This window comes from Lutra lutra, chromosome 11, assembly GCF_902655055.1.
Source record: "Lutra lutra chromosome 11, mLutLut1.2, whole genome shotgun sequence".
Taxonomy (NCBI): domain Eukaryota; kingdom Metazoa; phylum Chordata; class Mammalia; order Carnivora; family Mustelidae; genus Lutra; species Lutra lutra.
In genome coordinates, this window is record NC_062288.1 from 3,101,025 (window position 1) to 3,127,962 (window position 26,938).

Sequence of the window (26,938 nt, forward strand, 5' to 3'; positions counted from 1 at the left end):
AAATAAGGACCCACAAACTTGCTTTTAACTTAGGTAGAATCAAGATGTGAAAACGAATACAAAGTATTCGAAAGGCGTAAAATACAAAAATTACAAAAATTTCTCCCTATTTTAAGACTATAAGGTGAAACTTAATTGCAGTCTACATTGTAATATAGAAGTGTTTACCAAACCAAATGTGATTTAATGTCACCTTTCATTTTTTTGTAAACAAAACATGCTTTCTTTGTGATGACATAAATTAAGTTTTTTAAGATTTTATTGATTTGCGAGAGAGAGAGAGAGAGAGAGAGAGAGCAGGAAAGGGGGGAGGGTCAGAGGGAGAAGCAGACTCCCCACCAAGCCTGATGGAGGACTTGATTCCGGGACTCCAGGATCTGACCGAAGCTGAAGGCAGTCACCCAACCAGCTGAGCCACCTAGATGCTCCAGCATAAATTAATTTTAAAGTAGATAAGTTATTACATGAGGCGGTTGCTGTGGAGATCACATAAAGAATGTCTCTAAATAAACTTTGTAAACAATGTTTCACAGAATATTGAACTTCGTTTTTATTTTTTTAAAGATTTTATGTTTAAGCAACCTCTACACCCAATGTGAGGCTCAAACTCACGACTCCCAAGACCAAGAATTACCTGCTCCAGCAACTAAGCCACCCAGGCACCCCTGATCTTCACTTTATGTGACTTAATTTTATGCCATAAAAAATAACTTTTTAAACTTGCTAAGAAGACTTCCATGATAATGCATTCTGTGTAGACAAAGGCCCAAATAATATTGAGAATTTTGACCCAACAGTTATAAAATGAAGCTGTAATGATCTTTTCCTGAAAGAGAAAAGGGATCTTATGTATGAAGTCTTGCAGTTTACTTAAACTAAATTAAATAGGTTTAGCAACCTAATAATTTCAGTTCTGATAATTAAATATACTGCACTACTTCCCTAAGTTCTTTTCCCAAATGATCGTGCAGTAAGGAACGAGATCACCAGAGATCTCTAGAAACCTGTGTGTGCCGCTGAGTTTTCTTTTCTTTTCTTTTCTTTTCTTCCTCCCTTTCTTCCTCTCTTTCTTTCTTTCTTTCTTTCTTTCTTTCTTTCTTTCTTTCTTTCTTTCTTTTGAGTTTTTATTTATTTATTTGCCAAAGAGAGACACAGCAAGAGAAGGAAGACAAGCAGGGGGAATGGGAGAGGGAGAAGCAGACTTCCTGCTGAGCAGGGAGCCTGATGCAGGGCTCGAGCCCAGGACCCTAGAATCATGACCTGAGCCGAAGGCAGACACGTAATGACGGAGCCACCCAGGTGCCCCAAGTTTTCTAACAGCATGTACATTCATGTTGCTGTCAGTCTGCCTGGTAAACAGCCTTCCAATGTAAACACAGCCACACCTCAGGATTAGGAAATGAGACACGGGATGATCTAGGAACTGGTGTTGGTGGTGTTTATTATCTCTGTGTCCTGTGCGAGGAAATGCCCTAATTTTGTCCTCAAATGAAAATACAACCAGAGGGTAGCAGATGAAAGTGTTTGCTGGCTGTTGCCCAGGGTGGGTCAGGTGCCCGCTCATCTCCTCTAGCCACTGGGGGAGGACTGACTGCAATCTCAGTGCTACCACTTAGTGTTGGAAATCTTACCCCAGGGGAAAGAGACCGGCATGGCTCAGAGCTTCTGCATCGGATTTGACAGGCAGTATTTATCTTTCTTTTTTCTTTTACATGAAAACACTTAAAATGAATAAAGCGTAGAGGCGCCGTGAGGGCACGTCTTTTGAGAATTGTCCCGGTTTTAAGGCATGGTTTTTGCTTAAGCAGCTTTTCAGAGACTTCTCATCTTTTAGATGCTGAAGGAAAAATACTTCCATAAATTTCATAAACATTTTTAGAATTAACGTTCATGGAGCCCGTGGCAACTGTCAGACACAGTGCTCAGGGTTGGGGTTCTATTTTTTTTTTTAAGATTTTATTTTATTTATTTATTTGACAGAGAGAGAGAGAGAGAGAGCACAAGCAAGGGAAGCAGCCAAGGCAGAGGGAGAAGCAGACTCCCTACTGAGCAGGAAGCCTGATACGGGGCTCGATCCCAGGACCCTGAGATCATGACCTGAGCCGAAGGCAGATGCTTCACCGACTAAGCCCCCCAGGCGCCCCAGGGTTGGCATTCTGAAGAAGGGGACCCCCACCTCCCAGGACAAGGGAGACCAGCATTTGTCGGCTCTCTCCTGTCTTTCAGGCATGGGCACTGTTGAAATACGATCCCAGCAGGCTGAGTTAGAGACCCATCACTTACGTATCACTTTGATGACAAACCCCAGAAGCCAGTTGCTGATTCCCCCAGTTGAAAGGTGGGGAACTGCGGAGAAGAGCAACGGGAGCCATGGCATCAGGGTAGGTGGGTAGGTGGGTTAGCTTCCTGGCCGGTTTCCCCGGGCTGGTTGCCGCAGATCGTGGGTCAGCGTTCTGCCCCGCATGTGTGCTCTGGCCATCGTCTGTGTGTATCCAGCCTCTCATTACATTGCCAGCACCAACGAACATAGGGGGTTCTGCCATCCTGAAGTCTTCCTACTAGGAAGGAACTGGGACCAGCATCCCCAGATATGAGAACAGGCAGGAAATGGGCAGTGTCTTGGTCACTGACGGATGTGTAAGGAATTCTCCCCAAACTGGTGGCTTCGACAACAAGGGTCTGTGGTGTCTTCATGAGTCTGGCCTCTTCCACTTGTACCTGCACGTCCTGATGAGGCCGCATTCAGCTGGGGGCTGGTCTAGGGGGTCTCCCCCACACACCTGGCGCTTGGTACTGGGTGTGGCCCCGGGGCACCCCCTTCTGATCCTTGCGGTCCCCCATCCTCCTGGCAGGGTGATTCTGGACGGTGGTCCAAGGAGCTGGCAGAAGCAGCAGAGTCTCCAGAATTCCTACAACATCCCTTCTGTCTCCTTCCATCAGTCAGTGCAAGTCCCGGGCCAGCCTAGTGACGAGGAGGCCAAGGAACAGACCGCCCCTCTGGTTAGGAGGAGCGGCCAAGTGGAACAGCCAAGGGTCGTGCATAGGGGATGCAGAGAGAGGACTCTGTGCCCCTAGAACAGCCCCTGACCCAGCCACGGCCAAAGGTGAGGTTTGAAAGGGGTGGGGGTACAGGTTTCCTGTCCTGATGTTCCAATATCTCCAGGAAACTCCATAAGAGCTCCCTTCACTCATACTGGGCTTGCCACAGGGCATTTCTCCGACAACCCAAACCACCTGTCCTAGAACGCTGCCCAAGGTCACAGTCCTTGTTAGCTTTGAAACTGATCAGGACCCTGCATCTCCGCATTCATGCCGCCCCAGACAGTCGTGCTCACCGGCTGAAATAGAGTTCTATCCTCAATTCCCCAACCTGAGGAGGGTCTCGGGGCACCAAGGTATGCTGTGGAGACGGGCGTCATTCCCACCCAGTGAGGATGCGTGCCCGGGGCTAACTGTTGGCTCACCTGCCCTATGATGCCCTTGTGAACCAACTTCCATGCTGGTCGCTGGGAAGTGATTGTATCATTCACTCCTGAGAGGAGTGGCCACTTGGGGACCACCACCACCACCACCCCCGCCTCCCCGGGCCTGAGGGACCAACTTAGCCCTTCCTCCGAGGCTTCAGTTCCCCTGGCTCCTCCTTCATCCCCCAACCTCCCTCCATCACACTGTCCCCACGGGACAATTGCCACAACTCCCTGTCTGGCTTCTGTGTGTCCACTGTTGGGCCGACTCCTCCATTCTCTAGCGGCAGTCAGATGGACACGTCTACACTCACATTTGATCCCTGGTGGCCACAAAAGCATCACTCCTCGGTTAGAGCCGAAAATCTGTACTCTCTGGTCCAGCCTCATCACATGTCACTTTTGCAAAGCTCTTCAACTTCTTTTGAAACAAAACACCACACACGGGGCGCCTGGGTGGTCAGTGGGTTAAGCGTCTGCCTTAGGCTCAGGTCATGATCTCAGGGTCCTGGGATCGAGCCCCGCATTGAGCTCTCTGCTCATCGGGGAGCCTGCTTCCCCCTCTCTCTCTACCTGCCTCTCTGCCTACTTGTGATCTCTCTCTCTGCCAAATAAATAAATAATCTTAAAAACAAAACAAAACACCACACATGTGTGTCTCCTTAGAGCAACACGACTAACTACACCACATGCTGTCCCCCTCGCCCCAACTCCCTATGCGGCGGGTCCTGTGTGGCTTCGCGGTTTCACCGAAGAGCCACCTTCTCCACGGAAGCCCCGTGTGTCGTGTGGGGCACCTGTTGGCTGGGCAGGAAGCGCACATCCTTGGGGCTTTGTCCCCTGGAGCAGACTGAAGCTTCCCATGGCCCTGAGGCTTGCTTAGTGGCCCCTGTGCTCAGGGGAGGCTCCAAAAGGGCTGAAGGTCTGAATTACGTGCTTCAGCCTTCCTCTCCTGTGACAGATTGGAAGGCACCCTGCCCCCAGGCCACGTCTCTGTCCCCACACTCAGGAACGCCTGGGCCAGCGCCTTAGCGGCAGCCTTCTGTACTTCCTCCTGAGGGCGTCCCAGCTTTCAGAATGGCCGGGGACTTCCCTCCGTGCCCAGGCAGTGCGGAGATGGGTCAGCCTGGGGACCCCTGGCCCGGGTCTCTCACTTGCCAGGAGCTGCCCCACTTTGTATTTCCGCATTTCCTTCTTGTTCAAATTCCTTCCTTCCATTTCTGTTGCTCATTCTCCCTCCACAGGGCGTCCACCTCTAGATCTCAGCTCAGGTCGGATCTCAGGGTCCTGAGATCAAGCCCCAGGTTGGGCTCCACGCTCAGTTTAAGATCTCCTCTCCCCCTCTCCCTCTGCCCTGCCCTGCTAATGCGCAAGCACGCTCTCTCTCTCTTAAATAAATCTTCTTAAAAATAATAAATAAAAGATAATAACTCAGAAACAACCAGAAGGAAGAGCCCTGCGGGTGAGGTCTGAGGAAAGGGTATGGAGTTTCCAGCCTCCCCAGGGCACCACTTAACCCTCAAATCTCCGCATTCACCAACTTGACTGCTCTTTGAACCCCATCTTTTTGGGTTTTTACACAAGCTTCATTAAGTAAGCATGACTGATGTAATCATTCGACAGGTGAATGAACCAGATCTCCAGCCTCTTTCCCTGAAGGTCAGGGGTGGGGGCTGGAAGTTCCAAACCTCCAATCCCAAATCCCTGTGTTCCCTGGAGTGGACCCAAAGTCCTCTCATTAGCATAACAAGAGGCACCCTTCTGTTCCTGTCACTTAGTAAATTACTAGGGTTTTAGGAGCTCCAGCCAGGAAGGGGACAAAGGCCAGATACACCCTTTGTATTATAAATCACAGTATCATCGCGCTATTTCTGTAGATTCTCTTCCTTTGGAAGGTTTCCTGGCTTCCTACCAAGTTTCTGTTTTCATATGAACTTGTTCAAAACATAACTCTTTTACTTTCTTGTATATATATGTGTTTTAACCTTTTTTAAAAAAGATTTTATTTATTTATTTGAGAGAGAGAGAGGGAGGGAGGGAGGGAGCATAAGCAGGGGAGCGGCAGACAGAGGCAGAGGGAGAAGCAGCCTCCCCGCGGAGCAGAGAGCCAGATGTGGGACTGGATCCCAGGACCCTGGTGTCATAACCTGAGCCAAAGGCAGAGGCTTAACCAACTGAGCGACCCAGGCGTCCTCTGTGTGTTTTAATCTTTTTAAAACTTCACTGAAATTGAAACTATCAAGTACAGATACTTATTGTAGGCAAAATAGTGTCAGTGAACACTTGGGGACAAGCACCCGACTTCAATGATCATTTCATGGCAATCTTTTTCATCCATCCCTCGATGCATGTCCTCCTATGTAATTTTGGAACATACCCTAAAAACATTTCATCCGTAAATCATAAATCCATAAATATAAATGTAAAACATGCAAACATATATTTTAAAAATCCATAAATCTAAATACATAAATCTAAGTGATAATCCCCACAGGCACCGAAACATCATTTTCAACAATCATCCCAAATAATCCTCTCACAAGTACCGTGAATTTTTTTCAGGCTTTTAATTGACAGCTTTTTCAGGTTTTTAAATGGGATCAAACTCACTGTGTAGATTAACATGCGGAGAACTGACATCTCAATAGTGGAGTTTCCACATCCACAGAGCAAGCAGGTCTCCCCAGTTCCCGGAGTTTTAGTTTAATGATCCAATAGTGTTTGCGGGGTCTTCATGGCGGGCTCCCCCCGACCCACGATTCCAGGTCCTCATGGTCAACTGTGGTCGCGAAGCAGGTGACCCCCTTATGAGCTACTTTCACGAGGTCAGTACAATCCAACCCTAGGTCACAAGCCTGCGTCACTCACCCCCGTCATTCCCTTGCCTGGCTTCCTCCTCCTCAATCATCCCAGGAAGGATGAGTGCAGGACAGTAAGGAGGTATGAGAGACAGACAGACCACATGCACGTAGCTTTTTATCACCGTATATTGTTACACTTGTTCTGTTTTATTGTTAGTTATTACTGTTAATCTCCTCCTGTCCTAATTTATAAATTAGACTTTATGATATGTGTATGTGTATAGGGAAAACGTGGTATATACTGGGTTCTCTACTATCCACAGATTTAGGCAAGCACGTATCCCCCCAAGGCAAAGGGGGACAACTGTACAGGTAGCTTAACTGTTTAATTTATTTTATTTTATTTAAAGATTTATTTATTTATTTGAGGGGGAAGGGGGAGGGGCAGTGGGAGAGACGGAGACTCTCAAGACGACCCCCACTGACTGGGGCTCCATCCCCTGACCCTGACATCATGACCTGAGCAGAAATCAAGAGTCAGATGCTTAACAGACAGAACCACCCAGGCGCCCCTTCTTTTTTCTTCAGTCGTGGTCGTAGCTTTTGTAAATTTCATCCCCCCACTGGCCGTTGTTCCTATTTATGAAGTTGATTTCTGTGTAACGATTTTGTACCCGCTAACTGCCTGCAGTTTCTCCTTGTCCGTATCTCTTCATCGACTTTCCTGCCGTTCAAGGAATTCACCAAGCCATCTGCAGGTAGTCAGGGACCGGCGGGCTGACGTCCACTCTAATTTTTACATAGAATTTCTTTGGCTTACCTGCTCACATTGACCGGTGAAAGCAATCTCATCACTGTCATATATACATATATGTCATTGTGGTAACGGGGGCGGGGGCATCCGAGCCTGGTGTGGTTAGGGCTGCGTGAGTAATGAAGGCAGATACTAGTAGGAGAGACTAGAATAAAAGCCGCTTCTTCCAATACATACATTTCAGCCTTCCACAGATTCATCCTCAAGAGCTAAACCACCACCAGACCACTGCATCTATTTTCATATATTTTTACTAGGAAAAGTCATTCACTTTTGATTGACTGGGACACTTGGACACTTGGGGATTTCCCTCTCAATCCCCCGTCTGGATTCCTCCGGGTGCGGTGATCTAAAGGAATGAGCATGGTCCCATATTCTGGACTGTGGTCACGGCCGTGTGCATGGGTCCATCTCTAGGGTTACTCTCCTGGAGTTCCGTGGACCCTGAATCTATATACACATGTGTACGTTGGGTGTCCCCAGTTGCTGAGGATTTTCAGTTTCACACATAGTAAGGATTCCGAAACGTCATGCTGAAAATAAAGAAAAGATACAAATGAATGCCTTATACAGAAACCCATCTCCAAGCGTCCCAAGGGACGCTGATATAATGGGAAATCAGAACTCTCTTTCCTTCCTAACCAGCATTTTAGTAGACGCCCAGTCTCAGGGATGGGAAAACAGGTCCTGGCAAGCACAGGTCTTCCCAGTCCTTCACGAGAAGGACTGTGTCCCCAGGTGGGAGCCCCAGAGAGACATGGATAAACAATCACAGGTGAGAAACTTCACAGGTTCATTCATTTCTAACACACATATCAGTTCCAGCCCAGATGATCTCGGCATTGGCCAGGAAGTATCATCTACAACACACTTCTTTTTACGTGGTAAGCAACACCTTCTAAGTCTTCCTGTGTCTAATGACAAATAACGAAAATATATTTATTTCATCTAACTTAATGGCTTTCAGGTGTTTTTAATGTTACCAGTTGGTATTTTTTCCCATTTCCTCTTCCTAACACTCCCCAATGTCAGGAAGAGAGGTTTGAGTCACATTGTCTGGTCTTTATTTTCTGTTCCCGAGTTCCTGTCTGTCTGTAGCCATCTCCATAGGAGACAACCCAGTGACCGCCAAACCTAATAGTATCAAGGGAACCCAACAGGTAAGAGAAGGACCGAGAAAATGAATATAGTAAAAATATATATATATTTTACTTTAGTTTTAATATATTTTATTTTATTTATATTATACTTATAATATAATACAGTTTCTATAGTTTACTATATTTAAAATATAGTAAATATATTTACTATAGTTTACTATACTCATTTATATGTGTATATATATATATATACACACACACATATATGAGAAATGTGAAAATGAGAAAGAATCTGGCTTAGGACCTGCTCTGGTACTTGCTTTTCGGGGGCATTAAAATCCATGTAGCTCTTGGAGCTAAAAATGGAAGTTGCGCCTAGCCTTCCGTAGCTCACACTTTTGTCAAAATTATCCTCACACAACACGGCATCAGCAACACCCACAGACCCCCGACCCGGGGATGGAGTTCCTCACACCCCACGTTTTCCGGGCGCTCGGTACCTGGAGCTCGAATGTTTGAACGGTGCTTCCCGTTTTGTCATAGACGAACTGACCTAGGAAAATTTCTTCCCCATCACACAGTTTGGAGATACCCTGTGAAGGAGAGCGACAGACGAGGGGGTTTTCGTGAATGGATGCTCGGCTACATAAACGGGGAAGGTTGTCTGTCCAGGTAGCAACAATTCTCAAGACATCCTTGGCCGCCCTCCAGGAGCGCGGTGCTGCCCTGTACACCCAAGAGGTGTTCAGCTCAGCTTGAGAGGCAAGAGGAGGCTGACCGCAGGTCTGACTGGATAGACAGACGATAGGGAGATAGATCGAGCAATCAATCAATAGATAGATACATAGACAGACAGACAGACAGAGACAGGGAACTAGAGCATATCCCAGCACGGACCCTGGTTCAGTAACTGAATTACAGTTGGCATGCTTTGAATAAAATAAGCACAAAGTTGAGGGGCGCCTGGGTGGCTAGGTCGGGGAAGCATCCCACTCTCCATTTGGGCTCAGGGTCACGCTTTGTGCTCAGCACGAATTTGCCTGTCCCTCTCCCTCCACCGCTCCCCACCCCACTCACTCCCTCAAATAAATAAATAAATAAATAAATAAAATCTTTAAAACAGGCACACACAAAATGCGTCCCCATGCTGACCCAAAGTTTTTCAAAATGACGTAAGTGTAATCCAATTGCCAGACTTCAAGAACACAAATAACTCTATCCAAAAAGTAAGGTTTTTGACTAAAGGAACTTAATGATATTTGTATGCTCTTTCCCTTGGGCTCCTTCCTTCTCTACCTTCAAAATGGAAGATTTTTGAGAAGGGACAGACCAGTGGAAATGAATTTATTTTGTAACTCTGAACTTTATCATTAGCTTCCTTGAATCATGGCAACACAATAAACAAAGAGTTCAATGGAATGAATTAATATTGAAAATATTAATATGTAACCTTTATCATAAGTTTTTTTTTTTTTTTTTTTTTTTTTTTAAGTAAGCTCTTTGCCCAACTTGGGGCTTGAACTCATGACCCCAAGATCAAGAGTTGTAAGCTCCACCAACTGAGCCAGCCAGATGCCCCCATCACAAATTTATTAAAAGAATTGGCTGTGGCTCTCAAACTGCCGTATACTCCCAGCTTGAGCTGGTGGGAAGAGGCTGGAAGAGGGCAGAGTCCCAGTATGCTTTCATGCCAAGCCTCGCTGGGGGCGAGCCTACCTGGGCTCAAGTTATTTCGCTTCTTTGGGTCTTTACATTCTCACCTGAAATATGATAGAAATAGTACCTAACCCACCAAATTCTCCTAAGAAATGAAGACATACTGCATGGAGAGCATATAAACGCCCTATGTTAGCTAGTTAGGATTAGACAATGAAGCTATGAAGCAAGGATGGACCCCAGTCCTCCATTAAAAAAATTAAAAAAAAAAAAAAAAAAGAATTGGCTGCAACATGATTACATAATGCGGCCACAATTATAAATACAACATACAGCTCAAACCTCATACACAGCGGACCCTTGAACAACCCGGCTTCAACTGTGTGCGTGGGTCTGCACAGATGTGGATTTTTTGGATAAATACATGGTTTTCTTTTCTTTTTAAACATTTTATTTATTTGAGAGAGAGAATGAGAGAGAGTGAGCCTGGCGGGGGGAGGGGGTCAGAGGGAGAAAGAGACTCCCTGCTGAGCAGGGAGCCTGATGTGGGACTCGATCCTGGAACTCCAGGATCATGACTTGAGCCAAAGGCAGACGCTTAACTGACTGAGCCACCCAGGTGCCCTTCCTCCAGCTTACTTTATTATAAGAATACAGCATCTAATAGATATGACATGCAAAATATTATGTTCATCGACTGCTATCAGTAAGATTTAGGGGTCAACAGTAAGATGTTGGTAGTTAAGTTTTTGGGGGGTCAAGTGTAGGGGAGGGGTTTCAACGGAATAGGAGGGAGTGACTGCTCTAATTCCTCTAACTTCAATTTTACTGGTCCATGAATTTGCTAATATAAGAGAAAAATGATGAGAATGGTTTTTATTGCCTGAAGGGTGACTCGTAATTCCCCTATAATGAGCAACTGATACGTCTCTCTGAGATGGGGTTTGAGCGGCTCAAATCCAACCTTTGTCTGTCTGTCAGCAGACACCCACTGTGGGTGGCAGCAGGTTTGCCTCAAAGGGTAGGGGGTTCCTTTCTGTCTTGTGACCCAGAATCATGCCATTTACAGGCACTCGAAGGGTGCACAAAGCAGACGGAGCACTCATGCTTGAACCCCAAACCCCCTCCAGATCGGGCCACCAAGGCAGAGAGCAACGGGGAACACCCAGGAACAGACACTAAGACGAAAAGGTCCGGAGAGAGCCTATTGGTGACTGGTAGAACGGCCTGGAGCAAGAATAGATTATCCTGGTTATAGGGGACCAGTAGCATGCTGACGCTGTCATTGCAAGTCCCCGGAAGGGCAGACACGGGGCCACGGACTGTGGACGGGCTTGGGGTTGCCCGGGAAGCCCATGTACCTATTGTCCCCGCAGGTGGTTGACCAAGCTGAAATCTGGGCACAAGTTTGCAGGATTCCTCAAGGGTCAACCTGCTCCCATCACACTCTGGGGGTTCCGGAGGAATCGGCCCAAGCAGACCACCCACCCAGCGGCCACCACCTTGCACGCAGAGTTTGGCTGGCTTTCTACCCTTTGGCTCTTAAATGCAACAGATGAGCATCACCAGACACCAGAGAAAAGAACCTTTCCACAAACAGGAGAAGTGGTCTTTGGGAATAGGACACGGGAGGGAGCCAGAGAACATGCAGCACAGCTCTAATTAGTTTCCATTAGCATCTTCGGAAGCTTGAGAGAAGATACCACATCCATGGAGGAAGAAATTCAGACACTAAAAAGAGGAGTTATTTGCAGAAAAAATAAATCTTAGAATAATCATGACAGCAGAAATGAAAAATTCAACGTATGGGTCAGGATATAAGTTGGTAAAAATCTTTCAGAAGGTGGAACAAACAAAGAAGGAAAATTAGAGAGAAAAAAATTGTTTAAATCATAGATTAGGTGGTTAAGTCGCATCCTCAGGGTGAGGACATGAAGTCCGGTCAGATCGGAGCATGAGGGCAGAGTGGGCAAGAGGGGAAGCTTTAAAAAAATAAAATCGAGGAGAAACTTGGAAATGACCTGACAGGAGGGAGCACAATGGTAGGACTTTAACCCTTCTGAAAACGAGGCGGGGGATGGTTTTGGGCTAGGAATGTAGAAAAGTAAGCAAATTCAATTGAAATGAGGCATTTGTTTTAACGAGAGGAACATCGAAGTCTCACCCAAAGAAAATAGTATTCCAGTTTGCTGCAGGGTTCGATAAGAACACCTCCACGCACACAGTGACCGTGAAAACATGCATATCGATGGAGAGGAAGATACGCTGTCTAGCAGTGTCCCAAACGTGACACTGGATTTACCCCGTGACCTCGTAATTCCACGTCCAGGTATAGATCCAAGAGAAATGAGCACCAGGTTCCACACAAAGATGCATACATGAATGTTCCTGGCAGCCTTATTCCTAATAATCAGGAAAGGAGAAACAGCTCAAATGCCCATCCGCTGATAAGTGGGCATAGAAGACGTGTTCTAGCCACACCATGCAATTTTTATTATTCAGCAATTTATTTTTATTTCTTTAAATGTTGAAGATTTTTAAAAAGATTATTTGAGAGAACGAGACAGGGGAGGGAGAGGCAGAGAGAGTCGTAAGCAGACTCAATGCTGAATGCAGAGCCCGACGTGGGGCTCGATCTCAGGACCCTGAGATCATGACCTGAGCCAAAACCAAGAGAAGACGCTCAACAGACAGAGCCACCCAGGTGCCCCTATTAGTCAGCAATTTAAAAATAAAGTACGGAGCCACGTTATAGAGCACAGAGGAACCTCGAAGACGTGATGCTGAGTGGAAGGAGCCTTGCAAGGAAGGCCACATATTATACGATTCCACTTAAATAACATGTCCGGAGTAGGCAGCATTGCAGAGACAAAATAGGTCAGCGCTGTCGGGGGTGGGCATGTGGGGCAGGCAGCGGGCTTGGTGATGAGAACTGACAGCTCAGGAGGGCAAGTCTTCTTTGGGGAGCAACAAAAATGTCCTAAAGTCAATCATGGTGTTGGATACACAACTCTGTGAATATACTAAGAGCCACAGACGGGAACACTTTAAGTGAATTGCTGGTGTGTGAATAACATCTCAGTAAACTTGTCTTTTAAAGACAAGTCCTAAACACTGGGGGAGGATGGGAGAGCCATGGATGAGGACTCCTCTTCATTTTTCATCAGAGGACGTCAGTAGATGATAAGCAAAACTGAAAAAAAATTCAGGAAATAAATGTAGGGACACTTGGTTAGTTTAGTTGGTAGAGCACGTGACTCTTGATTTTTGGGATAATGAGTTCAAGTCCCATATCTGGCACGGAGATTACTTTCAAAAGAAGAAGTAACAGTAAAAGCAAATATGAAGGGAAGTGTACCCAAACAAGCAGTTAAAACTGGCGAGCGGAAGCTTCCAGAGAGTAGAAACCTGGGTGAGAGCGCTGGCACAAGAAACAAGTGTTTAGTTATAAGCATATGAGAATGCTGATTTTTAAATTGTGCACATGTACCTTGACCAAAGTTAAAAAAAAAAAAAAGTCACAGAAATCCTCCGGTCCAACCCTCTCTCTTTTGTAGATGGCAAAGCAGAAGTCCCGGAAAGAAGGAACTTTCTTGCAGTGATAAAAATGGTTAGCTGTCCAGTGGAGGTGCCAGCCCAGCGTCTGATTCCTAGCCAACCCCCTCCTTGCATAACCCACTCTGAGGTGATTCCAACTCCCTCTCACATGGACGGAAAACTCCTTGGGTGCGCTGGAGATGTTTCCTGATGGAGACACCTTCTCCGAGATGTGCTCCATGGTGATAGCAGTTGGCGTGATCCTCCTGGCAAGCTTGATCAGGGCGTGGCCCTGGGAACCTGGGAAGGCCCAGCACTTCCCAGGGTGGACATCCGGCTGGAGAGAAAACACCGAGTTCACCATTACCACAGATCTTGCTTATGCCTGTAATACGAAGGCATTGTGTAGGGTACATACCACACGGGAAAACTGCCAAGGTACCCAGGGGTTTGGTTGTTCTCCCAGAGCACATTACGCTTCTATCACTCAAAGCCCTTCCTAATAGGATTATCTATTATAGGATTATATGATTTATTTACTATGCATCTTCTTTTATTGTTCTACTTAGACTGTATGTAGCTACTTAGCCAGTTGATGGTGTGCTGGTGATAAAGACAGTGATGGAGGTGATGATAGTGATGATGGTGGTGGTGGAGGTGGTGATGGTGGTGGCAGTGGTGCTGGTGGAGGTGGTGATAGTGATGGTGGTGGTGATGGTGGTGATGATGGTGGTGGTAGAGGTGATGGTGGTGGTGATGATGATGATGATGATGATGGTGATGGTGGTTGTGATGCTGGTGGTGGAGGTGATGGTAGTGATGATGGTGATGGAGGTGATGGTGGTGGTGCTGATGGTGGTGGTGATGATGGTGGTGGAGGTGATGTTGGTGATGGTGGTGGTGATGATGATGGTGATGGTGGTTGTCATGATGGTGGTGGTGATGATGGTGGTTGTGATAGTGCTGGTGGAGGTGACGACAGTGGTGGTAGTCAAAGTAGTGGTGGTGGTAAGGAAGAAAATGTACCATGTTCTAGATCTAGAGTCTGCAATGAGATCTGCACGATTGCTCCTGAAGGTATTCCTCCCTTGGAAAAGGACATCAGGTTTGTAGACGGTAGTCAAGAGCAGCCCTACCATCTGCTGGTGTCTACTTAGAGTCTTCTGAATTGCACTCACATGTTGGTGGAAACCTTATTTGGAAATCTCTCCTGTTACACTTGGACTTTGGAGGAATGTGTTGGTCTGGAAAGAGGGGGGCACAGTGCTGACACTTAGGGGTGAGAACCTGGAGCTAACATTTGCTGAAAGACTGAAGTTTTCAACAGAAAAGGGGGGGCCACAGGATCAACTTCAGGAAGAGATATGGAATGCAAATGTCCTATTTAAGAAATAAACTACCTTACTGATTTTAAAATAATAAAAACAATCAATAATTAATCAATTGTAGTTTACTGCTCATAAAATAAGAGATAATTTATATAGTTTGATGACTATTAAAATGCAAGTACAGGGGAGCCTGGGTGGCTCAGCTGGTTAAGCATCTGACTCTTGATTTCAGCTCAGGTCAGGATCTCAGGGTCGTGAGATTGAGCCCCATGTCAGGCTCTGCCCTCAGCATGGAGTCTGCTTGGGATTCTCAATCTCTCTCTGTCTCTCCCTTCCCCTCCCCACAAAATGAAATAATAAAATAAAATAAAATGCAAGGTGAGGGTTTCAGGTGCTGTGACAAATTCAGATGGCCGCGATTTTGAGTGTTATTATCTTCATGATAAATAGGAACAGAATCCTCTGATACAAACGGGTTCCTCTGAGTCTCGCTTTTACCTGGAGAATAATATCTGGGGGCATTTCATAAGTTAAGAACCCGATCCCATGCCAGTAAAGTTTCGCTTTATTATTTTTGTAACTTTCCGACGTCCCAGCTTCAACGACAGAGGCCCCTGCAAAGACAAAAGTATTTGAAAAGTAAAGAAGTACACGTCTCAAAACGCATCACTTCTGTTTTCACAGCGCTGTTGGACAAGCATTCCCAGGCGAACTGCAAGTGAGGTGAGACTCACACTCGGGACTCGGCTGGGGGAGCGCGGCTTCCCGCTCTCACTGCGGCAGAGAATTGGTCACTTTGGGACGACATTCTTGCTCCGGGTGGTTTCACAGCATTTCTGAAACGGGTATGGAGTGAATTCCAGAACTGATTCAGGGGTGCAAATTTACTACCTAAACAGAGGCACAGACGCCCACTTCTAAACAGCCCAACCTACTTAAAAGCAAAACAAAAAAAGCATAAAAAACACTATCAAGGGCGCCTGAGTGTCTCGGGCAGTGAAGCAGCCGACTGTTGGTTTTGGCTCAGGTCCCAATCTCTGCTTTTTGTATTTTGTCCAGATCTTTCAGCTGCGTGTACGCAGAGGGGCTCTCTCCATCTTGGCCCAGCCAGAAGATGGCCCCATGTTCCATGCTCACATTTATTGAGAAACCATCACGTATCCTGCTCGTCCTTGTTCTACACAATCTCTGGATTTACCTTCGTCGTCATGGATTTTTCGAGATGGAAGCCGCATGTGCATTCAATACAGAAGAGGAAAGAAAGCACAAGGGCGTGTCCGAATGCCAGTACTTAAAAAGGAAAGAAAGAAAGAAAGAAAGAAAGAAAGAAAGAAAGAAAGAAAGAAAGAAAGAAAGAAGATTCTCTGGTTCACTTCCCGATGTCCTTTTTACTTAGATTTTGTTTATTTATTTGAGAGAGATAGAGAGACAGCATGAGCGGGAGGGAAAGAGGAAGAGGAATAAAGAGACTCTCCAGCAGGCTCCCCACTGAGCAGAGGGCCTGACGCCAGACTCGATCTCAGGACCCCGGGATCATGATCTGAGCTGAAGGCAGACGCTTTACCAGCTGAGCCACCCAGGTGCCACAATAAGTATGTTTTCTGAATAAAAAAAAAAAAAAATTAAAAAAAGATAAATAGAAAGAGGGCCATCTGGCCGGCTCAGTCAGTCGAACATGCAACTCTTGATCTCTAGGTTGTGAGTTTAAGCCCCCCATTGGGTGTAGAGATAACTTAAAAATCAAATCTTAAAAAAAAAAAAAAAAACCTTAAAAAAATAAAAAATAAAATAAAGAGGCAGGGACGGTTTAGAAGCATTAACTCTTCAATTTTTACTCACCTGCTGATTTAAGGGCGTAGTCGGCCATCTGGACTTGGTCCTCTCTCAATTTTTTAAGGATATAGTTGACCAAGTTTGACATTTCCTGTGCAAATATCAAAAACAGTTCTCTGTTAACAATCTCCCCCAACTGCTCAAGTTCTGACCATTCACTTTGTTATCTGGACCTGAAGGGCGTAATCTGCGAATTACAGACGGTGAACATTGAGGGAGCTGCGCTGAGCCAGTCGCTGAAGGAGCATTTCTAGTGCCCACCACGGTGCTGGGGTATTGCCGCTCTCCCGGCCGCCGCGTTGTGTCCAGATGCGCCCCCCACCCCCCAAGTCCCAGCAAGGTTGGACCCAAGGCCCCTTCAGAAGCCCTAACAACCTCCCGACCTCCCGTCATGCTCTGCAGTGAGGCGGTCACACAGGGTTCTGGGTGCCACCTGCTGGGTCCCCCCTTCATTTGCCTCTCTGCTTAGTAATTAGACTTGATCATTCTGTAGGTGTTCGGGCATCAGGCCGTTTTCACGGAATCACCACTGCTTGTTCCGGACGCCTGAGGGGCTCAGTCGGTGAAGCATCTGCCTTCAGCTCCGGTCATGATCCCCGGGTCCTGGGATCGAGTCCCATGTTGGTCTCCCTGCTCAGTGGGAGGCCTGCTTCTCCCTCTCCCACTACCCCTGCTTGTATTTTCTCTCTTGCTGTGTGTGTGTCTCTCTCTCTGATAAATAAATAAATAAATATCTTTAAAAAAAAAAAAGGGAAGAAGAGAAGTGCAGGAGACGGCAAGTGCAGCCAAGCTGACTGAATTCCAGCATCACCTTCCCTAATCAGGAGCTGATGAGGTCAAGGGCACTAGCTTCGGCTCCATGGATAAAACTATTCTGCTCCTTAAGTATTCAGAGGCTGCATTTCTGAATGACCTTCTGTTTGTTTTACTGGAAAGTAAGATGGAACGTCATCTGTGTGACACAGCAGTGATAGAGAAGGGGTTCTCAGGCAAGCCTTCGCAAGGTAAGCTCCTGTCGGGGAGAATGGTCAGGAGGACACAGACACACAGCCGCCAGTACCTGAGTTTTCTGCTCCCAGAGCCGTGCGGTGCAACCCTTCCAGCCCACCTTACCTCGTCCGTGGCCTCCGGGGGCTCTTGGTCCCCGTCTCCATCCACGTTCCAGCTGTGGCTATGTAGACCATCCTGCGTATCTCTAAGCAATGCCTTCAGAACATCTATTTGTTCAATTAAAAATAGAATTTCACGGAAGTTGTTCTCCAAAGTCTGGCTTTCCTTCCTGTAAAGGGAGACCCCCGATGTGAAGGGAGGGGGAGTGGGCTTCCTGCCATGCCCTGGGACTCAGGAGCGGAGGAGGAAGATGCGGGGGCGGGGGTGCTTTATGTTGGAGCAGAGAGACAGGGAGCCCAGAAACGCCCCGTTGTCCAAAGCACCACCTCTCACTCTCCCTGAAAAGCAAGGACATTCAGGGGAAGAAGATTTCAACGTTTGGGGCGTGCTCTAGGCAGGGAAGTAGGGATCTTCCAACCTTGCATGTCCCTCATCCTTCCCTGGGGGCTCTGCTACCCTGACCTGAGGCTACATGACTTCACAGCGTGAAGCCTAAATCTCTAAGGGCCCTCTTGTTCCCTTGTTTGGATGGGGGAATCCTACATTTCCAGTGGGGTATGGAGCAGGAGGTTCATCCTGAGCCCTGAGATCCTATGGATGAGGCTCAGGAAGGAGGGTGGCTGCAGGCTGCGTGGCTGGAGATTACAGCTGGGGACCACCACCTGTCACAGTGACAGCAGGAGGGTGACAGCTGACTGCAGAACAGGTTGAAAATTACTGGTGGACCCAATGAGAAGATGTCAAGCCAGCAGGTGTTTCTTTAGGTTGAAAAATGGACACACTATGCACCTGGTACTCCCCTCTGCTGCCCAATTTGTAAAACAGTACATGTTCAAGGTTTGGCGAATACAAAAATCCTCAGGAGATAACACTGTTGCATTTCAGTGTGTTTGTAACAGTTTTTATCCCATGTGAAAAATGAATAACAAAATAGAGATCCTGTTTGTGATCTGGTGTCCTGCTCTGCTTTCCAGGCACTAGATACATGTTATTATATATTATAATCATTAAATACATGCATTAGTCATTATTATAGTTAGTTTGAAAGCTCCCTAATTCCCCATTACAGGGATATTTTCCAATGTATTTAGCCATTGGCTTGTTTTTCTTCTCTAGGCAGCTTTCATTTTTTTAATTGTAACTAACCTTGAAAGCAGTGTGTATTTCCTTAAGGAAGTGGGAGTGGTTTTCATTTTATGGTTTTTAGAGAAGGATTCTGTTGCTGGAGTCCCAGCAGCAGCGCCCCACAGGTCAGAGCGCGTCACTCACTTTAGAAGTTCCAGCTGCTCCTTGGGTATCCGGAGTCTGGCCTGGAAGAAACCAAGGGACTCAAATCATCCCGCATCCTGCCTGTCAAGCAGAGTTAGCGTTCTTATTCGTAAAGGGGAAAGAAATCCCATTTGCTCCCTGACAGACATGCATGACAGGGGAAAGCCAAGCGTCCTCTAAGACACCTGCACGTCTGTCCTGGTTAGTTTGTGGGGACCGAGCCACACCCGAAGCTGAAACTGACAGCTGGAGCATAAGAGGGGCTGCTTCTCAAGGTAGTGCAAGTGCTCAGTGCCCCTGAGACACAGAGAAGAGGTGGTGGGGGGCAGGTGGGAGAGAGGGAGGGAAGGGACAGAGCCGGGAGGAGAAGGGAGAGTTGGGGGGAGATGGTAGGGGGATTATGGGGGAGGGGACAGAGGGGATGAGGAGGAGGGAGGGAGGGGCCAGAGGGCCTTGCTGAGGCCTTAAGCTGTCCTTGTAAATACGGAAGGCCATCCTCTTTCTGCTTAACGGATGCATCTATGGTGGGATTCCATTAGCAGAAGGGCAGACACTGACCTAGGCTGACAGGCGTCTGACCTTGACCATTGACCATCTCCGTGGGCAGGGGTGGTGCCCTGACCAGGCCCAGAATGATCAGGGGATGAGGCTGCTGCTGAGGGTGGAGGTGTCAGCGGAGAGGGGGACATGGGGACCGGGACGGCAGGCCTGGATTCGGGCTGCAGCCCACGTGGCCTCTCTGCCTGGGCTCCAGCTCCTCTGCGTCCCCAGGTCCTCGGCCACGTGGCCTCCAGGCTCTCCCACAAATGGCTACAAACCCAGTAGCCTCCAATGGGAGAAAGGTACCCCCTTGGTCTCGGAGGCCGTGCTTTCCTCTGAAGCTGGGAGAGAGGGACCTTCTGCCTCCTGTTTCTTCTGGCGTGTGGTGGCTCCTGGCTCCCCGCGAGGGGCTGCCTGTGCCTGGCCTCCAGGCCTTTCCCTCTGGGCCCTTCAGGGACCCCTGTCACTGGCTCTGGGGCCCACCTGGGAAATGCAGGACGATCTCCTCTCAGGACCCCTCATTGCATCTGATGAGACTCTCTTTCCACATCAAGGTGACGTGGGTTCTCAGGCGGGGACCTGGATGGCTTTGGGGGGTCCCCTTCCAAGCCAGTGACCATGCAAGTGCTGCCTGGGACATAGTTTGCTGTCCTCCTTCGCTCACCAGTCTGCCTTTCTGTTTCAAAGATCTGCTCTCCTCCCCGTTTGCCCTGCGGAAATTAGCTCTGTGCTAGTGTGAGGACCTTGGGCCTTAAGGAGCACAGTGTGGTGTACAGTGAAGTGACACTGCTGGGCTTTTTTTTTTTTTAATTAAAAAAAAATTTTTTTAAAAGAGAGACAGTGGGTGTGTGCGAGTTGTGGGGGTAGAGAGGAAGAGAATCTCAAGCAGGCTCCCCTCGAGGCAGGGAGCCCGACATGGGGCTCAATCCCAGGACCCTGAGATCATGACCTGAGCTGAAGGCAGATGCTTAAGGACTGAGCCCCCCCGGCATCCCTAAAAATCTCAGGATGTAAAAAAATTATATTTTGTTCTGGCTTCTCCCCCAAATGGGTTTCAGGGGGCTTCCACCATAGGAACAGAGACAGCACGAGAAGACCCAGGACAATACACTGGTGAGGAAATAAAAGGGCGAAGAGAAAGGGGATTGGGAGGTGAGATCGCCCTGCAGGTCGGGAGCCTTCCCTGCCCAGAAGCTGTCAGCTGTGGACCCCATGCTGGGTTCCAGCACCAGAGCCACGGAAGGGGGGGTTGACATTGGAAGCGGGGGTGCCCAAAATTCACCATGCAGTGCCAAAAAAGCCAAAAATCAAAGGTGTGGGAGAAGCTGCATCACACCACGCCTGTTGACGCCACCAGCACGGGGTCCCCTGAGAACTTTCTAGAGTCCTTCCCTGCAGGCAGTGTCCTCCCCAAGAGCTCTCAGGGGCTAATCTTCTTGGGCTGGTCGCAAGTTTCGAGCACAGGCTTTGTGCCCAAGTGGGCGCACTGTGCTCTGCTTTTCCAGGCAACGTGGATGAGGTCCGGGGTTTCCTGCCCTGGAATGCGGCTCCAGGAAAGTGCTCTGGGAGCAACCCGATGCCCGTGTTCACATGCGCCATGCACAGTTGTGACTTCTTTTTTCCCTTAACGAAAATCCTGGGAGACGTCCTTGTCCTTGTGTCCTTGTCCTGTGTCTTGCCCTGTGTTCCTGTACACACCCCGCGAGAGGATCGTTGAAGGTGTACTAGTTGCTGACTGTATTCCAGGTTAGTAATCAAGCTCGCTGCTTCCTAGAGGGGCTCGATGTCAACCAAATGAGTGTTTGGAGCAGCTACCTTGCAGTCACTGGCCCGATGCTCTTGACAGTGACCATATGGGGGGTGGGGCCGGGCCGCGTGGGTCAGTAAACCCACGTCCCCAGCAGAAATGGCCAATAGTTCAGATGGGCAGGTCCGGTCTCGGCACTACCCAGGTTTGAACTCAAGCCCCAGGCACACGAGTAATCTCTCTAATTGTTCTAAGCAGCTTCCTAACCTGTAAGTGGATTTATTAAGTAGGATTTAGTAATACTCTTGTGAAATCCTCATTTTTTTTTAAATTTTTTAATTTTTTTTTCAGCATAACAGTATTCATTATTTTTGCACCACACCCAGTGCTCCATGCAATCCGTGCCCTCTACAATACCCACCACCTGGTGCCCCCAACCTCCCACCCCCCACCCCTTCAAAATTCTCAGATCGTTTTTCAGAGTCCATAGTCTCTCATGGTGAAATCCTCATTTTGAGGAGAAACTGAAATGTGTATTTAATGTGCTTCGGGTGTGGGGTGATTGCCTCGTCCTCCCTCCCCGTGAGGTGGAGGAGGCACAGCTAACTTCTTGAAAAGCAGGATTAAGTTATTAAGGTTCAATATACAAAGGTCACATAAAATCTGGGGATTGTTTATCCTTCTTGTAGGAGTTTATCCTAAATGAAAAATGTGGATTCTTCTAGAAGGGGACTCAACTCATCCCAAGCACGAGGTTCCATACCGTGACCTCATCACTTCCCAAAGCCCCTCCTCCACACCCCTGGGGACTGATTTCCACTGCGAGGACACCAACACTCAGTCTGTGGCATTCTGACCCTAGCCCCCCAAATTAAGGTCCTCCGCAAAATGCATTCATTCTATCCCAATAGCCTCCGAAGTCTTGGCTCATTCCAGCACGAACTGAAAACTCTAAAGTCCCGAGCCTCGGCTAAATAGCACCGAAGTCCATATGGGTTAAGATCCCAGATAAAATTCATCCCGAAGCAAATTCGCCTCCAGCTGTGAGGCTAGGAAATCAAACACGTGATGTGCTAAGTACAAGCATGAGATGGGGAGAGGACAGACATCCTCACTGCAAAAGAAAGAAAGAAACAGAGAAGACGAAAGGTTCCCAAACGTTCACTCTATGGCAGGAGCCTGCCGGGATCAGAGGCTGGAGAGAGTTTGTAGGTAAAATTGTAGCTTCGTCATAATACCACTTAACAGGACTCTGGTCCCTGAACTATTTCTATCAGACATTCACATGCAAAACGGAGGTAACACACTACAAGTTGGAGCATATTAAATCTTAAACGAGTGACATACAAAAGGGTTTAACAAAACGTCACCTGGTAATTATAAAGCCTCGAACCGTACTCTGCAATTAGGGTGTAAAATTGTCTGGATTTGTGAGGAAACTCTGTTTCTTGAAGCCACATGTGATTGCCAAGTCCTATGAAAGAAAAGGCCAACTCTGATGAAAGATTCTGTCTGCAAACATTTGTGATATCCTACTTGTATTTCTTCTAAAGACTTTTAAGTCATCTGTACACCCAGTGTGGGCTCGAACTCACAACACTGAGAGCAAGAGTTGCGAGCTCCACCGACGAAGCCAGCCGCCTGCCCTGCCATGCTACCTGCACTGATAAGAATTTCTCTAAGCACGAAGGATACATATCCTCTTAAGGAGGATATCAGACCCTTGGGCGACAAGATGGAAAATGGCAATATTGGGTGCTTAACAAAATCAGTTCTCCATTGAAATGTTCACATGCTGGCAAAGACCAGTAGGATCTACCTTCGTTGGACTCTGAAGTCTAATCCCAACCTTACAGCAACCAGAGGACTGAGGACTGAAGGAAAGAGCAGATTATTGTTGTTAAGAGTGTGGGATTCCTGCTTCCTGTCTGCCATCACTCCACGGTCCCACCATGGTAGCAGGGACGGGGAGCATGGGGGGGATGGGAGTACACAGTGCTGGTGTAGCTTGCTGGCTCCAGGGGGCTAATGCAGACTTGTTCTTAATCTATAGGGCCTGGGGGTTTTGACCTGCCTGGTGTTCCCACTCCTTTGAGCTAGAAGAGTTTTCTGGGAGGCCGTGATATCTATTGAAAGATTTAAGGACAGGGGTGCCTGGGCAGCTCCGTGGGTTAAGCGGCTGCCTTCAGCTCATGTCATGATCTCAGGGTCCTGGGATAGAGCTCAGCAGAAGTCTGCTTCTCCTCTCCCTCTGCTCCCTGCTCGGCGATCTCTCTCTGTCAAATAAATAAATAAACGCCTTAAAAAAAAAAAAAAGATTTAAGGACATAAATTGGCCTTCCCCACCCGGGCAAGGAATAGTGAACGAGGCAAGTGGCAGACTGCCCCATGGCATGGGAAGGGGAAGTCAGAGGAACAAGTCTTTTGTGGGAACAGGGCTTGGAAGGGAAAAGGGGGTGCACCATGCATGGCGGGAGCTGGGTGCAAGCTCAGAAGAGATCACAGAGAAGATCCCGGGCTTGGTCTCAGGTGGCTCTGCGGGGTCTGTGTGAGCCAGGGGTGAAGGTTAAGGCAGAATCAAGACTCTGGAGAGTCCTCATTCTCTCTCTCTCGATGACTCCAGGAAATCTGTCTGGTCCATAGCAGACCACTGAGAGAGCAAACAGTGATCATCAGTAAAAAATGACTACAGCCCTCAACAAGGAGGAACAGTGATCCCTGAAAGGGGAAAAAATCTGACTTCCTGAGTCACCATATTAAAATATTGAAATGCCCCATTTCCAACACAAAATTACAAGACACACAGAGAAGCAAGCAACTATGACCCATTTAAAGAAAAACAAATGGACCAAAACCATCCCTGGGGAAGTCCAAACAATGGACATAACAGACAAAAACTTTTTTTTCAAGTTTTATTTATTTATTGAGAGAGAGCACGTGTGTATGCATGCAGGGAGAGGGGAGAGGGAGAGGTGAAACAGGCTCTCCACCGAGCACAGAGCCCAATGTGGGGCACCATCCCGTGACCCTGAGATCATGACCTGAGCCAAAGCCAAGAGTCGGATGCTTACCGGACTGAGTGCCCCAGGTTGGAGCCTTGATTTTGCTGGGTACTCTGTGCTTCAAGTCATCGATACATTAGAGCGATTTACCGTGTGCTAGGGGATGCGATGTGCGATGTTGGCAGTCAGAGGCCTGCAAACGGCACGTTCAGCCATTTCTCCAGCCCCCCCGGGGACAGGTGAGTTTTTCTTGCCATCTCCCTGTGACATTTTTGACTTCTCGAGTTTGCTCAGGAATTTCGTTCCACAGAGATCCCCCTCCCCACACAGGAATGTCCTGCGACAAGGCTTTGAGGACCTTACCTATAAGAAGAAGAGTCAGTATAGACACTGCACTTATGACAATCTTCCACGACTGGGTTAACCTACAGAGAAGAAAAACAAAAACAACGTAAGGGTCCAGCGCCAAGAAACTGTACTTTGGACATGAAAGTGACCGCCACAACCAAGTCCACAAACGTGCCCTTCTGGGCTGGTGTGAGAATAAATTCACTTCCCAAGGGAGCTTTGGAATTGAGAGAAAACAGTTTTGGGGTGGTGTATTACACACTCAAATGTCCTGTCCCTCACTGTCACACATGTTACATGGTTGTGCTGGTGTTTATGTCTTGTGTATGCACTGGTGTTTTCATGTGTGTATAGATGCTTACGAAGGATATAATGGAAAGGGTTATCTTTGGAGGCAGAAGGAGAAGAGGTTAGAGTCTGATTTTGTGGAAATTAGGTATTAAAGGGTGCCTGGGGGGCTCAGTTGGTTAAGTGTCCAACTCTTGGCTTTGGCTCAGGTCTTATTTTTTTTTTTTTTTAAGATTTTATTTATTTCATACACACACACACACACACACACACACACACACACAGCACAAGCAGGGGAAGGGGCAGAGGGAGACATAGAAGCAGGCTCCCCGCTGAGCAGGGAGCCGGATGTGTGGGGGCTCCATCCCAGACCCTGAGATCATGACCTGAGCTGAAGGCAGACACTTAATGGACTGAGCCATCCGGGAGCCCCATGGCTTAGGTCTTCATCTCAGGGTCGTGAGATTAAGTTCTGTGATGGGCTCCATGCTGGGTGAGGAGCCTACTTGAAAGAAAGAAAGAAAGAAAGAAAGAAAGAAAGAAAGAAAGAGGTAATCAGCCAAGGAACTAGGATGATTAACAACTATCTGATGAAGTCCTTTAAAAATCCTAACGCTTCCCCTCACTTTTCCTTGCCGTCTACCATCTACACAGAGAAGGACACAAATCCTACCGCCAGTCTCCCCGACCTTCGCGACCTTCGCAGGACGAACTTGGCAGGATGAACACACCCGCGTCAGCTCCGCAGGACTGAGCTAAAGCCCTGCACAGCCGCTCTTGTGCTCCCATCAGACCGTGTCCTTTCCACCCCAAAGGTCACGTCTGTCCTGACTCAAAAGTTTTTCTCAATTCTTCGCCCTCAGAGGGAGGTGTATCTTGAAGCCACATCCTCTGCAAATACTATTTAGGGTCATGTGGGGGGGGTCCACTGCCTAAAGAGAGTTGCTGGAGGCGGATCTACAGCGCGGGTGAGCCCTCACCACGGACTGCATGAACTGAAAATGACCACGTGCCGTGTCAGGCAAAGGTTACGTCTGTTTTTCCAGAAAACCCTGGCTGTCAGCCTCTGCTTTTCCAAGCCTCTTGGATGCCTTTGCCCCACCTGTGGACCCCTGTCTTCCGCGAGGACCGCCCTTCGCTACTTCTGCTTCAGGGGGTCCAAAACTGTCTTCCTGTATCGTGACAAATGACACAAAACGTTGTAGCCCTCGCTCCTTTGGGCAGTTTTGTTTCTGTGCTAGGGCTGTGCTGTCACTCCCGTGGCTCTCTGGTGACTTTTTGTTTCTGCTTTCCCAGCAGGCGGTGGGGGTGGGGTAAGGGCGGGGGCTGGGGTCTTTATCCCGCCCCCTCCCCGGGTGGGCGGGGCTTCCCTGCCACCTCCTTGAAGCCAGTGCACACCTGCTCTGACCACAGGACGCAGTAACTGGCTCCAAATGGGTGCCCGCAAACCGTGCATCATTTGTCCCCCAAGGATGCCCTCAGCACTCCGTGTCCAGGCTCCTAGACCAGGTTAGTCACAGAGAACCGACAGCTGGGTCACAACGGGAATGATCTGTAAATCTTGAGGGCACAGCAGTCACCATGCCGCTGCTGCGCTTCTGGTTCACAGTCCTTGTGGCCCCTGGGCTGGAAGGAATCAAAGTCCCCCCCCCCACGCGTGGAAGGGAGACCCCGTGCCCTGTGGTCAAGAGACACCTGCCAGGAGACTGTTAGGAAATGACTTTCTCTCCGAAAGAAGAAAGCTTTCACTGGGTCCGTTCCCAAGTGAGCATCGCACGTCTGGCCCGCGGCACTGCGAGGTGCACGGCCGTCCCTCCCCAAAGCCGCGTACCGGCTGGCCTCGGGGCTCCCGTCCTCCGCCAGCGGGATGTGCAGACTGGCGCTGCTGCCCGCTTCCTCCGAATGACCTCTCAAAGTCCTGGCGCCCCTCCTCGGCTTCCGCCTCCCGCTCATGTTTCCCGCACAAGGTAGCACAGAGCTGGGAGGAGGAAGAAGGGCGTCCCCGCGCTCTCTGCTATTTTAGGAAAAGCATGACGCCCTCCGCAGAGGGCCTGGGTTGGCTTCTTGTCTTCTCGGGTGCTCCTCTTTCGAGGGGGGGACT

The 26,938-nt window shown here is 48.2% G+C and overlaps 1 protein-coding gene across 6 annotated transcripts; it reads right to left on the bottom strand.

Moving 5' to 3' along the window:
• Window positions 1-7,074: 7,074 nt before the first annotated feature.
• Window positions 7,075-26,938, bottom strand: SUN3 (Sad1 and UNC84 domain containing 3). Of its 6 annotated transcripts, none has more exons than XM_047696072.1 (10): window positions 26,669-26,938; window positions 24,565-24,626; window positions 22,570-22,673; window positions 18,913-18,953; window positions 17,647-17,812; window positions 16,540-16,624; window positions 15,199-15,314; window positions 13,542-13,709; window positions 8,680-8,772; window positions 7,075-7,612 (listed from the first exon to the last, which is right to left on the bottom strand). In XM_047696072.1, the coding sequence occupies exons 1-10, from the start codon at window positions 26,788-26,790 to the stop codon at window positions 7,499-7,501; spliced, it is 1,071 nt and encodes a 356-aa protein (XP_047552028.1). In that variant the 5' UTR covers window positions 26,791-26,938; the 3' UTR covers window positions 7,075-7,498. The 6 variants fall into 6 exon arrangements, with proteins under 6 accessions (XP_047552028.1, XP_047552026.1, XP_047552030.1 ...); XM_047696070.1 differs by having other exon boundaries at window positions 26,615-26,938; XM_047696074.1 differs by lacking the exons at window positions 7,075-7,612; window positions 8,680-8,772 and adding an exon at window positions 12,539-13,028 and having other exon boundaries at window positions 26,615-26,938.